The 14,439-nt window shown below is 41.8% G+C and overlaps 1 protein-coding gene across 1 annotated transcript in view; it reads left to right on the top strand.

The window, feature by feature from the left end:
- The window catches only part of cacna1ea (calcium channel, voltage-dependent, R type, alpha 1E subunit a), a 113,074-nt gene that overhangs the window by 83,361 nt on the left and 15,274 nt on the right, over window positions 1-14,439 (top strand). The window contains exons 21-36 of the mRNA XM_078946411.1: window positions 1,803-2,618; window positions 4,392-4,627; window positions 4,783-4,897; window positions 5,626-5,755; window positions 5,939-5,998; window positions 7,001-7,107; window positions 7,460-7,471; window positions 7,617-7,713; window positions 9,574-9,734; window positions 9,963-10,100; window positions 10,463-10,664; window positions 11,853-12,017; window positions 12,539-12,649; window positions 13,740-13,820; window positions 13,910-14,095; window positions 14,190-14,281. Of these exons, the coding sequence (XP_078802537.1) occupies window positions 1,803-2,618; window positions 4,392-4,627; window positions 4,783-4,897; window positions 5,626-5,755; window positions 5,939-5,998; window positions 7,001-7,107; window positions 7,460-7,471; window positions 7,617-7,713; window positions 9,574-9,734; window positions 9,963-10,100; window positions 10,463-10,664; window positions 11,853-12,017; window positions 12,539-12,649; window positions 13,740-13,820; window positions 13,910-14,095; window positions 14,190-14,281 (2,709 nt within the window). The remainder of the gene's footprint in view (window positions 1-1,802; window positions 2,619-4,391; window positions 4,628-4,782; window positions 4,898-5,625; window positions 5,756-5,938; window positions 5,999-7,000; window positions 7,108-7,459; window positions 7,472-7,616; window positions 7,714-9,573; window positions 9,735-9,962; window positions 10,101-10,462; window positions 10,665-11,852; window positions 12,018-12,538; window positions 12,650-13,739; window positions 13,821-13,909; window positions 14,096-14,189; window positions 14,282-14,439) is intronic.

Genomic DNA, 14,439 nt, shown 5'->3' with positions numbered 1-14,439 from the left:
GCAGAGCTGTGACTGCTAAGAGAGTGTGAGGAAACAGTTTGGCAAAGTGATGTGAGCTTGCTGTCTCTGTCATGAGGCGTGGAGGTGCATGTGCATGAACAGGACTGAGGACTTCTTCTGAGGAAGGCACTTGTTGCATGGGCATGGAGGAACTCCCATCCTTTTGAATGCAAGATTATGACATGTTTTTATGTCTTGATATGTTTTTTTTTTACTGTTAATCAGCTTTTTCTGTGTAAAAGCTGCGTAGCAGTTCAAAACTATAATTAAACTAGAACTGTGTTGGTTGGCTGGTTCTTGAAAAGAGCCTACAGAGGAATGTGGTCTGGATTCTGTTTTAAGACTGGACCCTCTGCACTGTGAGGGTTTTTCATCAGCTGTGAAGACCTTAAAGAAACCGGCATGCTTGAGACTATCCATATTGCCATGCAAATGCATGCCAACACAATCAAAGGAAGAAAAACAGAAAAGATGCACACTCTTAACCTTTATCTGGAAAGGAAGGCTAAATCGAGTAGCTTTGAGTGTGTGATGTTTTTCTTTCTCTGTCAGAACCTAAAATCCTCCTTGTTTTGTACATTTTTCTGGATTTTCTTTGACCTGTGCGGCCTTTTTCCATACCTGCTTCATCCTGTTCAGGGTTTACTGGGGCTGCAGCCCCTCCCAGCTTTGCTCGCGTGAGCTGGGGTCCACCCTGGACAGGACTATCCTCTTTCAAGCAGATAACTTACCAGCTTAGCGTTGGTTCAGCTTCACCAGCATGTCCTGGAGGAATGTGGTTACTGTGAGTGCTCTGAGGTGGCAGTGATGTTCAGAGCTGCATCCCAGTGTGGTGATTTTCTCAAACGACACTTATCAAACGTCTGCTTATGGAGCCCATCTCCCTGCATCCATCTCCCAGACTGTCTGCCTATCGATGTTGCACTGACTTGTTGATGTTTATGAATGTTTTTAACTGTTTCTGAAGCCGCTGCCATCCTGTTTGTCGATGTGGCTTCAATGGAGACGCACAGCAAAGCAACAAAAGTCACTCGTTTGAGTTGTTAAATGTTGCTGGGGGCATTAAAAGGTGTTGATGAAAAGAAAAACAATGAGAAAATAAATAAAAAATTATTATTCTTGAGATTTTCCATGAAGAACATAACCAGTGAGAGAGGCTGCTTTGCTGTGGGTCTCCGGGTCTGTTGTGTGTCTGCTCACAAAAGCACTAATGTCTTGTTTTCAACCAATCGCTCATTGATAAAACGGACCACACAAGAGTCCACGCACCAGTAAGTAGCATCGTACGTTCAGCTTTTTGACTCTCTCACCACGATTGCTCGGTTTTCATTCCAGGGTAAAAGTCCCACGCTCATCCATCCATCCATCCATCCATGCTCTGTCCCGTACCGTACCTAACCCAACTCTCTTTAAATTCATGGTCTGTTGAATCTATCCAACAGATTTCATTCTGCATCGACCTCCTTTTGTTATCGAGTTCACACAAACTCCTGACTTGGTTAATTTATCACCGGCATCTTCATTGATCCAGTAAAAGTACTTTGAATTCGCAGTTTTTTTGTGTATTTTTGTTGAAAGGGGGGAAATGATATCATCAAGTTTATCCAGTTCAACAAAGTTTTAACATTGACCTCCTTACCGCTGCATGCAAACATTGTTCTGGATCAAAGCATAAAAACTGGGCCATTTAAAATATTCAGCGATGTTCGTGTTTTGATGTTGAATGCCAAACGTAAAAGCTGTAAATGAAAGGACATTTTCATGACACGTTAGCTTGATTTCTTTATTTTTCATCCTTCCAGGGGAAGCCGGAGGAGGCGGCCTTACCTGTACAGGAGAAGAGCCATACACCGCAGCCGGCCTACCTACTCCCACTCCCTGGACGAGGACCAGGGCAGTGTCAGGGACGGCCGCCCGCCACTCAACCCTACTAACTCTTTCATGTCCAGGAGGGAGAGGAGAAAGAGGATGACCATGTCGGTGTGGGAGCAGAGGACCAGCCAGCTGCGACGACATCGGCAGATGTCCAGCAGAGAGATTCTGTTTACCAGTCCCGGCGAGGAGAAGGACGCTCTGGTCCAGGGTCCGCATGAACACCCGCTGTCTCTGCACCGCAAGGCTATGCAGCATACGCCATCAGGGGGGGTGAAGGGCTCAACTGATGCCCAGGCGTCCCCAACCAAGAACCAAGTCACGAGTGCTGGTGTGTCTGTGGACGTGGCGTTGGAGGCCTCCCTCCCTGATGATAGACCTGAGCCCGCCACGTCTCTGCTGGAGCCAGAACCCCCGGATCCTCCCGCTGGTTCTGGACTCATCCCAGACGGCAATAAGTTAGGTGTGAACCACAAGGCGGACCACGAGTGCCGAAGCCCCCGACTGAACGCAGAGCGGCAGCACCGGGCCGTGAAGAAGTTCAGACCTCCAGATAACACCGAAAGCGGAGGTCGCGTTGAGATCCGCGGCAGGAGGACGGCTCTTCTCTGTGACCATGAGCAAGGCACCAACGATCAGTCAACCGGCTGTCCCACCGGCGGCCGAAGACGGAATCAAGATCAGGAGGAGGAGTCAGCAGAGTGTGAAAGGAAGGAGGGGGAGGAGCCCAAAGAGGAAGAGCACAGGTGAGATAAAAGGACGTTTTCCTCAGACAAATATTGAAGATGCTAACAAACGCTTAGGAGAAGCGAAAACATCTCCCAAAATTATAGTACAGCAGTTGTACATTCATTCAAAGACGTGTCAAACGAAAAGGGAAGTGGAAGGAAGCAAATTCATATAACCCCCCCATTGTTCTGCCATTGACATTCATGCCATGATTTATCATTATCATCACTTTTATCAGACATCTATGCTTTACCAACCCAGGTTCAGGTCATTAGAAAAACTTAAGTATCAATAAGCACATGACAAAGATGAACTACTCAGTCATTGTAATAATAATTAATCAAGTATCAAAAATATGTGCAGATTATTATTTGTTAGAAAAATCATGACTTTTTGGGGCAAGTGAAGTGATATAATTAGAGATCAATCACTTTAAACCATCTTCAATAATTAACTAATAATAATTAAGTTCAGTTTGACCTTCATCCAGGATACCGCGTTTAACAGAACACACAAAATACATGTTCATGTTTATGGTTCAGTTTTCAAACGTAACTCATAAATCACTGAAATGAGCCACGTTTCTTGAGGAAACCTCCATCTCCATGTCCCTGTTGTGAGCACTTTTATTCTTCTGCAGCCATTTTATCACAACGGCCTGGTTTCTGTTTTCCCAAACTCATTTCAATTTTAATTTTATAAATGCCGTTTGGATTTCCCTTAACATTGAATAGTCCAGGGCCTGTTTATTCTTTTTTTCTACTTTAGAATTTACTGTAATCATTTATCTTTTAAGTCCCACTCCAATCATCTCTTTATCTATTTTAAAAGCGTTCCAAGTATTTGTTTGTTTTTTACTATGGTTACGTTATTTTGAGCTTAAATTCAAAAACCTGTGTTATTTCTTGGACAAAATTTATGCAGAGCCTAACAACCTAACATTATTGGTTTAAATAAAAGGGTTAACAACAAAAGCATTTTCAAACAGCTCCTAAATGATTACGATTTGAATGCAGAAAGACTCAGAAATGTAAATTTAAGCTTAATTTTCTATAAATTTGTCCTGTAGCATGAGAGAAATGCTACAAGACCATGTGGAAAACACAAAAAACAACATTTTCATTGGAGCGGGTTTATAAAACTGTTTTTTGTTGCAGTGCTTGACAACCATTTTTCTTAGTAAAACCCCAGCTTCTTCTTTTTTACAGATTTTTATTCATTATATAACTCACAAATTCCACAAAAACCCTGAAACTGTCCCAAAACCTTATGTGGAATTGTAAATTTTGGCATCTTTTTATGCAAAAAAAAATGATATTAAACTGTTTCTTTTTAAATGTTTTATAACAAAGATCAGACGTGAGAGACTATAATAAAAAATGTATAAATCCCCAAACCAAAGCAGAGATGGTGTCAAAACAACATTTTAACACATTTTTAAAAAGTGAATTTCCACTAAACTATACAGAAAGTTTCAATGATTTATTCCCCGGGGAATCACAGTTATGTGTTTAACACGTTATGTTGGTTTTATACCCAAAATTCCAAACTTTTTGAAACTTTGACGTTAAATTTTGAGTGAAAACTATAATAATGGGACAGGTGGTGTAATTCCTACGTCATTGTAAACAAGCCATGAGATTGGAAAACCAATGGGTGAAGCAGGAATGATGTCACTGAAATAAAAGCTTTACTTGCCGATCTGAAGCTAATTCTCCTGGGATTTGTGTGTTTTGTCGTGCATTTTTGACACTTTGACTTGTGCGTTGGTTTGTTTTCACCGTTTCCAGCAGACGGTGTGATCAAAGCAAAGGAGGGGAACCAATGCCACAAGAAATCCAGAGTCACAGCAGCGACCCAACGTCTCAGACGCAGGAAGAGCCTCCACCGGCGCCAAATGTGTCCCCCCCTGCAAACCCAGGGGACACGGAGGTGGGGCAGGGTCAGGACACACATCCACTCAGCTCCAGCGTGATGATCGAGGTGCCCAACATGCAGTCTTCTCTAGAGCTTTCCACAATCTCAGGTAACTCTGCAAATTTGATCAAATATGAGAAAAATCTGGAAGAACGAGGTGAATCCATTTGGCAAAGCAAATCTCCACCAAACACCAAACGTTTCTGTGGATTCAGAGGATTGTTTCAGTTTGATCAAGCAGAAGCTTTCTTCAACTTTTGACAGTCAACAGCAAAGATCCTGAAAGGTGTAAATCCGAGAAGGAGGAAGAGGAGGACGAGGTGAAGCCGGCCAGCACAGTGAGGCCAGACAGCATGTTCATCTTCAAACCCGACAACCCGTAAGAAGCTTTGTTTAACCCTTTCAACACCTAGGACCAGACTGACATGATGGGATCAGAAAGAATTCACATAAACTACCAATATCTCTGTTTCATTCATTGCTTTAGCAATCATCTGTAATTTTGTGGCTTTAATGATAACTAATTATACTTAAAAAGTATAGAACACAATTACCGACTCTATCTGACTCATAACTTGCTCTAAATAAATTAATTTAAAAAAAATCAGTCTAATCAGAGCATTTACAGGGTTTACTGAAACAAAAGTGTTCCTTGCCCTTTGAAAAGTCTAAATAATAGTTTGATGGCAGAAAGAATGTCCTGTTTAAATAACTTGCCCTTTTCTGTAAAATCCATTACTTTGGAAATCCCATCAGCCACATGTGAATATCTAGGCAAACAAAAAAATGTGATTAGTGCAAAATGTCTTGCAGAAGTAGTTAAATTAGAGCAGGAGGACTGTTGTCATATTTCCTTCAAATTTTTGCACGTTTCAACAGCATCATAAAATATTCTTATCGACTGTATGAGCAGTCAGTGGTTCATTTATTTGCAGATTATGTAGAAGGAAACGTTTATAAAACAGTTGTGGAATAAATAAAGTCATAAACCTGCAGCTTTTTTTCCTGCCATTTGTTTCTTTGTAATAAACTAAGAACAGAATTAAATGATTTGTATATCCAGCAGAGATCAGTCTGATCACATGACCGTCTCTGCTCGTCCTTCAGCGTACGGCGAGCTTGTCATTATGTGGTGAACCTGCGGTACTTTGAAATGTCCATCCTGCTGGTCATAGCTGCCAGCAGCATAGCGCTCGCCGCAGAGGATCCTGTCGCCACGACGTCTGACTGGAATAAGGTGAGGGTGTAAATAATCGACAAGCAATTTTATCTGAGCTCTCTCTTTCATCTGTTCCTAAATTTCAGAAAGATGCTGGTATTATTTGTAAACCTTAATAAATCAGTGTGGAAATATGTTATTCTTCTTTTTCAAAGGCTTTATTGAGTTTCTGTTTTAAGCTTTTTCTAATCAACCTTTCAGGTCCTACGTTATTTTGATTATGTGTTCACCGGGGTCTTCACGTTTGAAATGATTATAAAGGTGAGCAAACAATGACTTCGTGTCAAAATGTCTTTCAGATCCAGGAGACGTTATTGTTGATCATAACTATTGTGTTGTTATTTTTGAAGCTAAAAGCCTTAAAGTCACACCGCCACTATGTACATCGATGGAGTGATCTTTATGCACACAAATAAAAATATTAAATATTTGATTTTTTGCTTTCACATTACTATTATTTTTTGCTTTTAAAAAGTGTTTTTGCTTTTGCAACACAAATGTTTTTGCATGCGTTGTGTCTCATCTCACTTTTTTCCCATCTTTAATGTTGCTCTCATAAGTTTCAGACCAATTGCGCGTGATTCTTGTAAGATGTATAAGCAAATTTGTGGCTTCCGTTTCACCTATGTCCATGTGTTGTATAACTTTTGTATCGAGTAGACAGCACACATATCATGTTAAAATTATGTAATTGATGCACAAATCACCCATAAAATGCATAGAAACAACACAATAATCACGCACGGTTCATGTCCTATGTTGATTTCCGTGTTCTTTGCGTGGTTTATTCCGTGGTTTTAACGTGATTCATTTGTGATACATCTGTGAAAACGTAAAGAACACAACTTTTCTCACTTTTTGCACGTACATTTACGTATGACCAGTTTTCATACGTGGCATATGTGCATAATGTGCGAATTGGCTGTGGGACACGGCCATTAAATCTCTTTTTTTTGTTCATGGTGGGCATTCCAATAAAAACTTTTCACACTTAATTTTTTGATTTGTGTTTTAATGCATAGTCAGTGCACATTCTCTTCTAAGTTAGATTCATTTATATTTCATTTATATTTAACATGAAGCATTGTTATCCTAGAAGGAAATAAAGCAATAAGATAATTGGGTTTTTCCTTCATTTTAATGCATTTTGTCAAAGAAAATGACCCAAAATGGTTAAAAACCAAAAAAGCAGCATCATGACTGTGTTAAGAACTGGTAAAAAGTTGGAAGAACTGTGTGAACCTGGCTTTGTGCGTCCCTCAGATGATCGACCAGGGTCTGATTCTCCATGACGGCTCGTACTTCAGGGACCTGTGGAACATCCTGGACTTCATCGTCGTGGTGGGAGCGCTGGTGGCCTTTGCTCTCACGTACGTCGCACTCATTTCACGTCTTCAGTCTCTGATGTTTGATTTGTTTAAAATATTGTTTAATATTTTACACAAATGCTGCTTTTAACAAGTCCTGACTTGCAGTTGATGTTATTCCTGATAGACCTGGTGCAGACCCGAGGACAAATCGGTATAATTTATCTGATTTATAACAAGTAGATTTAATCAACCGAATAAATTCAAAATAGATTGCATATTTAGAGGGTTCTGAACTCTGCTGTGGGTATTTTTTTTTCACAATGTGGATTTAATTGTGTTTTTATGCTTTCTAAAATTCCTTTCCTCCTGTCTTTCATGTCTTCGGATGATGTCTCTGTGGGACTGACCACAGCAATGTGATGGGGTAAAAGACAAAACAAATCATCTTATCTGAGTTAGAATAGATGTTATTTGGACTCGTTTTATAATATAACTGTAAAGCAGAAGTAATCTTTGTCAGAGTAAAGTTTTCTGAAAAAGTAAGAGATTTGTTTTCCTGTCCTGCTCAGAAACAATAAAGGACGAGACATTAAAACCATCAAGTCCTTGAGGGTCCTGCGGGTCCTCAGACCGCTGAAGACTATCAAGAGGCTTCCCAAGCTCAAGGTCAGACGGTCTTTCTTACCTCTGTCCCTCTGAAACTCCTGTGGTCGTCTATTTCTGTTGTTTTTTTTAATTAAGTAAAACATTTTTACAGTTTATGTAAAAAGAACTTTGTAAAACAAATAAAAAGCTTAAATAAATAAATAAAGGCTCAAATTTTGTGTTTGTGGCTTCGACTCAGGAAGAACATGTCGATAAAATGCAAAATAAAATCCCTTTAAGGCCTTATATACAGGGGCGGAGCTAGAACATGTTACATGGGGGCGGGAGGGGGGCAGAAGACTTTGGAAGGGTAGAAAAACATCAGAGTGGGAGGCCATTACAAAGGAAAGTATCAAGATTACGTATTTCTAACAGTTTTACCATCACAGTGTTCCCCTGCGTGTTCGCGTTTCAACATTCGCAGTTTCGCGTGTTCGCAGATTTTTTTTCGGTCACGTGACTCCTCCAGGTCATCAGGAAAACTCAGATCAACACGCTTGTATGAGACTTTTGGGTCCGAAGGAGGGGCTGCAGGGGAGGATGGGAGCAGAGATGAAGAGCTCGCCGGCTTCTTTGCCGGCTGCTCAGGAACATTTCAGCGCTATTTCCAGCGGTTCCTGAGTCGCTAAATGGCTTTAGCTGACTGAGAGCAGCTGGAAAATATCCTGAAACGCTGAAGAAGATAAACGCAGAGAATAATGATCATCCGGATGAATGAACGACGGATGAAACCGGCCTCTTCTGGAAAGAGATGACCTCTCTCACTTAACTAATGAAGGAGGAAGAACGGGAATCCGTAGCTCCTCCCCTGTAGCTTCTCCCCTGTAGCTCCACCCCTGTAGCTCCTCCCCTGTGCCTCTGCACCTGTACCTCCGCCCCTGTAGCTCCTCCCCTATAGCTCTGCACCTCTAGCTCCGCCCCTGTAGCTCCTCCCCTGTAGCTTCTCCCCTGTAGCTCTGCACCTGTAGCTCTGCCCCTGTGGCTCAGCACCTGTAGCTCCTCCCCTCTAGCGCCGCCCCTATAGCTCCTCCCCCTGTAGCTCCACCCCCGTAGCTCCTCCCCTGTGCCTCTGCACCTGTACCTCCGCCCCTGTAGCCCCTCCCCTATAGCTCTGCACCTGTAGCTCCGCCCCTGTAGCTCCTCCCCTGTAACTCCTCCCCTGTAGATCTGCACCTGTAGCTCCGCCCCTGTAGCTGTGCACCTCTAGCTCCTCCTCTGTGGCTCAGCACCTGTAGCTCCTCCCCTGTAGCGCCGCCCCAATAGCTTCTCCCCTGTAGCTCCACCCCTGTAGCTCCTCCCCTGTGCTTCTGCACCTGTGCCTCCACCCCTGTAGCTCCGCCCCTGTTGTTCCTCCCCAGTCGCTCTGCCACTGATTATATAGTAAATGGGAAATGTCAGATCTTTTGTGAGCACCTTATATTTAGTATTAAAATACCCAGAAATAATTGCTCCGTATTCTGTGTACCAAATGCTGGAAACTGGGAGAAGAAAGCAATGAAATGGAACAAACCAATGTTATACATAAATACTTTCTGGGTTCATTGAACAGTAAAAATAGACTTGGTAACAGTTTTTTGTCACGTACTTTTTTATTAAAGAGTGATTCAAAATTGAACTTTCAAAAATGGAAACTATGTACAATCCAGTGGGGACTGTAAAAGACATGAGGCGAAACATTTTGGAAATGTTTGATTAAAGATTGGAAAAAGAGGCTGATGGTTAAACACCCTAATTTTATAAGAAATCCTCTTTTTTATGTATAGATTCAAACACCCCAGCAGAAAATATGCAAAACGAACCACAAATCTTGTTTTTTCCTGTTCCGAACGAACGCCGGACCTGATCTCAGGCCTTCGGCTTCCACGTGTCCCTGTCTTCCAGGCGGTGTTTGACTGCGTGGTGACGTCTCTGAAGAACGTCTTCAACATCTTAATCGTCTACAAACTCTTCATGTTCATCTTTGCTGTCATTGCCGTTCAGCTTTTCAAGGGAAAGTTCTTCTATTGCACTGACAGCTCCAAGGGACTGGAGAAGGACTGCCAGTAATCCTCTTTGGTTTCTTCTCCTCCTGCTTTTTACCTCTTTTACCTCAAAGTGATCCATCTTCTGTACTTTTACTTAATTGGTTTCTTTAATTTGATTCTCCTCGCTTGCATTTTGACCCTCCATATTTAAAGAATTTCTCTTTATTTTCAGTTTTAGAAAACGTTGTGTTTCCAAAAGTCAGTAAATGAATTTATTTCATTTCTTTTCATTTTCCTCCATTTTAGGGGTTACTACATTGACTACGGAAAAGACAAGAAGGAGATGAAGAAGAGAGAGTGGAAAAGACACGAGTTTCATTACGACAACGTCGTCTGGGCTCTGCTGACGCTCTTCACCGTTTCCACAGGAGAGGGTTGGCCTCAGTGAGTGTCCTGACAAAGACGAGCTGCTCCTCAACTCAGAACTGAGACTTTCTGGGAAGCTTTGTGCTGTTTTTCTATCTCTCAGCAAAATATTGCTAAAATTTCATTCATGGACTTGTGTTTTTGTTGACTGTTGCCGTGGCGACAGCCTCGCAGGAAATGGTCTCTACCTTCATAAAAGGGAACATTTGACCCAAATGTATTTTGGAAATTTCTACTTATAATATTTTTGTTGAAATGTCGTGTAAAACATTATTTTCCAAGAAAATATAATGGGTTTTCTGAGAACAAACGTTTCCATGTTGTTTGATAGCTCCTTTCCATCAATGCTTTGAGTCAAACTGGCATCTCTCCTCTGCAAGGGTCCTGCAGCACTCTGTGGACGTGACCGAAGAGGACAGAGGGCCAAGCCACGGAAACAGGATGGAGATGTCCATCTTCTACGTCATCTACTTTGTTGTCTTCCCTTTCTTCTTCGTCAATATCTTTGTGGCTCTCATCATCATCACCTTCCAGGAACAGGGGGATAAAATGATGGAGGAGTGCAGCCTTGAGAAGAATGAGGTGAGGGAAGATGCTTTTCTGCAGCCTGTCTCTCATGTGGTGTCCTCAGATAAAGCTCAGACCACAGCCAAGTCATGCTTTCAGAGATCTTCAAAGGTTTCTTCTCGGTAGGAATGGAAAAGTTCTCAAAGACTCCCTCCAATGAAAATTGTGTTTTTGGTGTTTATAAAATGTCCTGTGGCAATTTTTTCTGACAATGGAGAACATGTATGAAGAAAATTCAGCTCAGAATTGCATTTCTTGGTATCTATGGATTCAAATCCTTGTAAATCAGGAGCAGATGAAAGAATGGCGTTTGAAACGGAGCGTATTTTCGTGGGCCACCGTTTCCTTGTTCCACTTCATTCCTATGTATCCATGTGAAGACGACTAGATCCATGCACGTCTTTTTTTTCCTCATCTGAGCTTTTTGATCTTGGAGAAAACCAGCATCATCCTAATTAAAAGATTGTTGGACTTTGAGTTCAGGAAATTCTAAGCAAGACTCTTCTTTTTCGAGAAGATCAAGCCTTTTAGTTGCTTGTCCTGCCCACAGAAACTGTCTTTTTCCTTTGCTGTCGAGTATAAATGACTGTAACTGCTTCCAAATGTCACTTTCTGGAGCCTGCAAGGGGAATGAGTTGTTCATAATCAATTTTAAAAAGGCCGCAATCTTAGAGGAAAAAACAAAAATCAATGGAAATGTGAAGATACAATATTTCTGATGGACATGCTGATGATTTAACCGGAGACTAACCTCAAGCACTTCTCTTCCTGTCACATCTGAACTCATTTTCTAACTCTGCAACACAACTCTGTTCTTTCTGCACTTTGCTGCTGTTTAGTTCTGCAGCTTTGAGGGCCACTAAGCCTGGATAGATCTTCTAAAAGTCTTCTTTAGCTCTGCCATATGTTTGGCAGACGAGGTTCTAATGGACAAATCGAAAACAGCAGACCAGATCCAAACAATGACGGATTAGTCAGTACTTTGTGCAGCAAGTCACAGTTTTGATCCGTTAGAACACAGATGAACTCTGTCTGAAGAGAAGAGAACCGAAACTGTGAATGAACATGTTCAGAAACATAATTCAGTAAACAGATCAAATGTGAGCAAAGTCTACATCAAAATGAACACATTTGTTTGGAAATGTTTGCGTTTTGTGCAGTTTGCTCCCTTTCCACCTTTTTTTTCCCCTCTCTGGTTTTCAGAGGGCGTGCATAGACTTTGCAATCAGCGCCAAGCCCCTGACCCGGTACATGCCGCAGAACCGGCACACATTCCAGTACCGACTGTGGCATTTCGTGGTGTCACCCTCCTTTGAGTACACTGTCCTGACCATGATTGCTCTCAACACAATCGTGCTGATGATGAAGGTGAGAAAATGGGCAAAATAATGAAACAAAATGTGGATTTAAATGAGGTTAGAATAATCTTTAATGGATTTACGTGTTTTTTTCAGCTTTATGAACACATGACGTACCAACATTTGTCACGTTTGGTCTGAAAACTGTGATGTTTATGTGTTTTTCTTCCTTCATCCATATTTATTTCCTGCACTGGCCTTTTCTTGAGCGGCTCCAACACACAGAAATGTCTGAGTGACTCAGCCCTGTATTAATTATTGATCTACCTGGCGCTGCTATTTAACATGGCCTCATTAGCTGTGGCTGTAGGGCCTCAGGAATGGCTCCTTTTATAGTGCCACAGATGACAGGTGCAGACACAGAATCTATTTATGGGTCTGCAGGAATCTTCCATCAGCCTGTAGATCTGCAGGGCCTAGAGCCGAAGTTCACACTGAGAACAGTGGCCAGCTTCATTTGCAATACATTGGTTAAGGGAAGCTCTCATGGAACGACTGAAGGTGTTTAACCCACTTCCTGTTTGTTTTCAGTACTACTCTGCCCCACCAGCGTACGACGCCGTGCTGAAGCACCTGAACACAGCTTTCACCGTGCTCTTCTCCATCGAGTGCGTCCTCAAGATTCTGGCCTTCGGCTTTCTGGTGAGAAACACAGGCAAAACCACTGACTGTATATGAAAACTGGACCGAGTGACCTCGCCCCCTCTGGTGTTCCAAACCTGAAGTGCCCACTGGCTCCAAGAGGTCAAAGTCCGGTAGACGTCTTTGGAGAAATAAACAGCTATTACTTAGGCATTATAGTTGTCAGAGTAGCCATGAGTAGCCAGAGTAGCCATGATATTTCATGATATTTCATGATATCTTTCATGCAATGCAACTTATTCAAGTTAGGACTGACCAATCAGATGCCTCAATAAAAGGAGGAGGAGCCTGTTCGGCTCACCTCCAATGATCAAAACGTCTGATGGATTTCTTGCTGCCCGCTTTCTCGTGGTAGGGCTGCGGCCTTCCAACTAACTCACTCCTGATTGGCAAGAGTGGTTGCCATAGAAACGGTGCCTCAAACTGACTCAGGCTATATCTGAATTCCTACATAGTGCATTATTTGTAGAGCTGTCACAATCTACAATTCCCAGAAGTCTGAAACAAACGCAGTTTGCATCAATGCTCACTAGATCGGTGAATGTAGACCACAATGCATCGTGTTTGAACAGTTTTTGCGGGGGGGAAATGTGTTTAAATGCATTTTTTTAATAAGCCATCAAGGTTTCATCAGAAGACAGTGGACTCAGAGTTATCGTAAAATGTTTGCATGGATCCGATTTTTACTTTGTAAATTAGTGATTTTCCATTAAAAAAAATAGTCTGAAGTTTTAAGTTGTGAATTTAGGACTTTATTCTCGTAATTTAACAGTTATGACTTATTTTGTTGTAAATTTAGGATTTTAAAGTTGTAATTAAAAAAAAAAAAAACAATTTGTAAACTGGCCCTAAAGCTCAGAATTGCTTTCAAAATCCTGGGCACTGGTAAGTCCGGCACTCTACAGATTTTAGTAGTTAGGGAGTAAGGAGGGAGTTCGGACAGAGACAAAATTTGTTTGGCTCCAATCTAAATATTATATAATTTTCAATGGGCAGCTCACTCGCTCCAGCTCTCATAGTCAATGGTCAAGACCTCCTTCAGCTTCAAAGTCCGCTCTAAAGCCCAGCTCACCTTTTTTTTTTATTTCAGAACTACTTTCGAGACACCTGGAACATTTTTGACTTCATCACCGTCTTGGGCAGCATCACTGAGATTGTGGTCGACTTGCAGGTAGGAAACCAATTTGATCTGGAATTTCAGGACTGAGTTTGGGGTTGAAGGAGATTTGGCTTTGAGTGCTTCCCTTCTTTCTTCACCAGCGCATCGATACGTTCAACATGAGTTTCTTGAAGCTGTTCCGAGCTGCTCGTCTGATCAAACTGCTGAGGCAGGGCTACACCATCCGAATCCTGCTGTGGACCTTCGTTCAGTCCTTCAAGGCCTTGCCATACGTCTGTCTGCTCATTGCCATGCTCTTCTTCATCTACGCCATCATTGGGATGCAGGTCAGACGTTTGCAGACGTTTGCTGCTTCTTTCTGTCATGCTGAATTAATGCCTTTTTGTCATACAAATATTTATTTATATCATTTCAAATCAGGTGTTTGGAAACATCAAACTGAATGAAGAGACCCAGATCAACCAACACAACAACTTCAAAACTTTCTCCGGTGCTCTGATGCTGCTGTTCAGGTGGGACACTTTCATCTAAATTATTATAAATCCATCCGCTTTATAATACTCATTTTTTTCTGCATTTGCCACTAAACTTTAGGATTTTGTTGTTGCATAAAAACCTTTGCTTTCCAGGAAGCTGCTATGTTTTAAGCAGTAATAAAAACTGCAGTGTG

The sequence above is a fragment of the Oryzias latipes genome, chromosome 4 (assembly GCF_053564925.1).
Source record: "Oryzias latipes strain Hd-rR chromosome 4, Olatipes_Hd-rR_3.1".
NCBI classification, from domain to species: Eukaryota; Metazoa; Chordata; class Actinopteri; order Beloniformes; family Adrianichthyidae; genus Oryzias; species Oryzias latipes.
The sequence above is the reverse complement of the archived record's forward strand: the minus strand, read 5'-3'. Positions and strand labels throughout refer to the sequence as shown.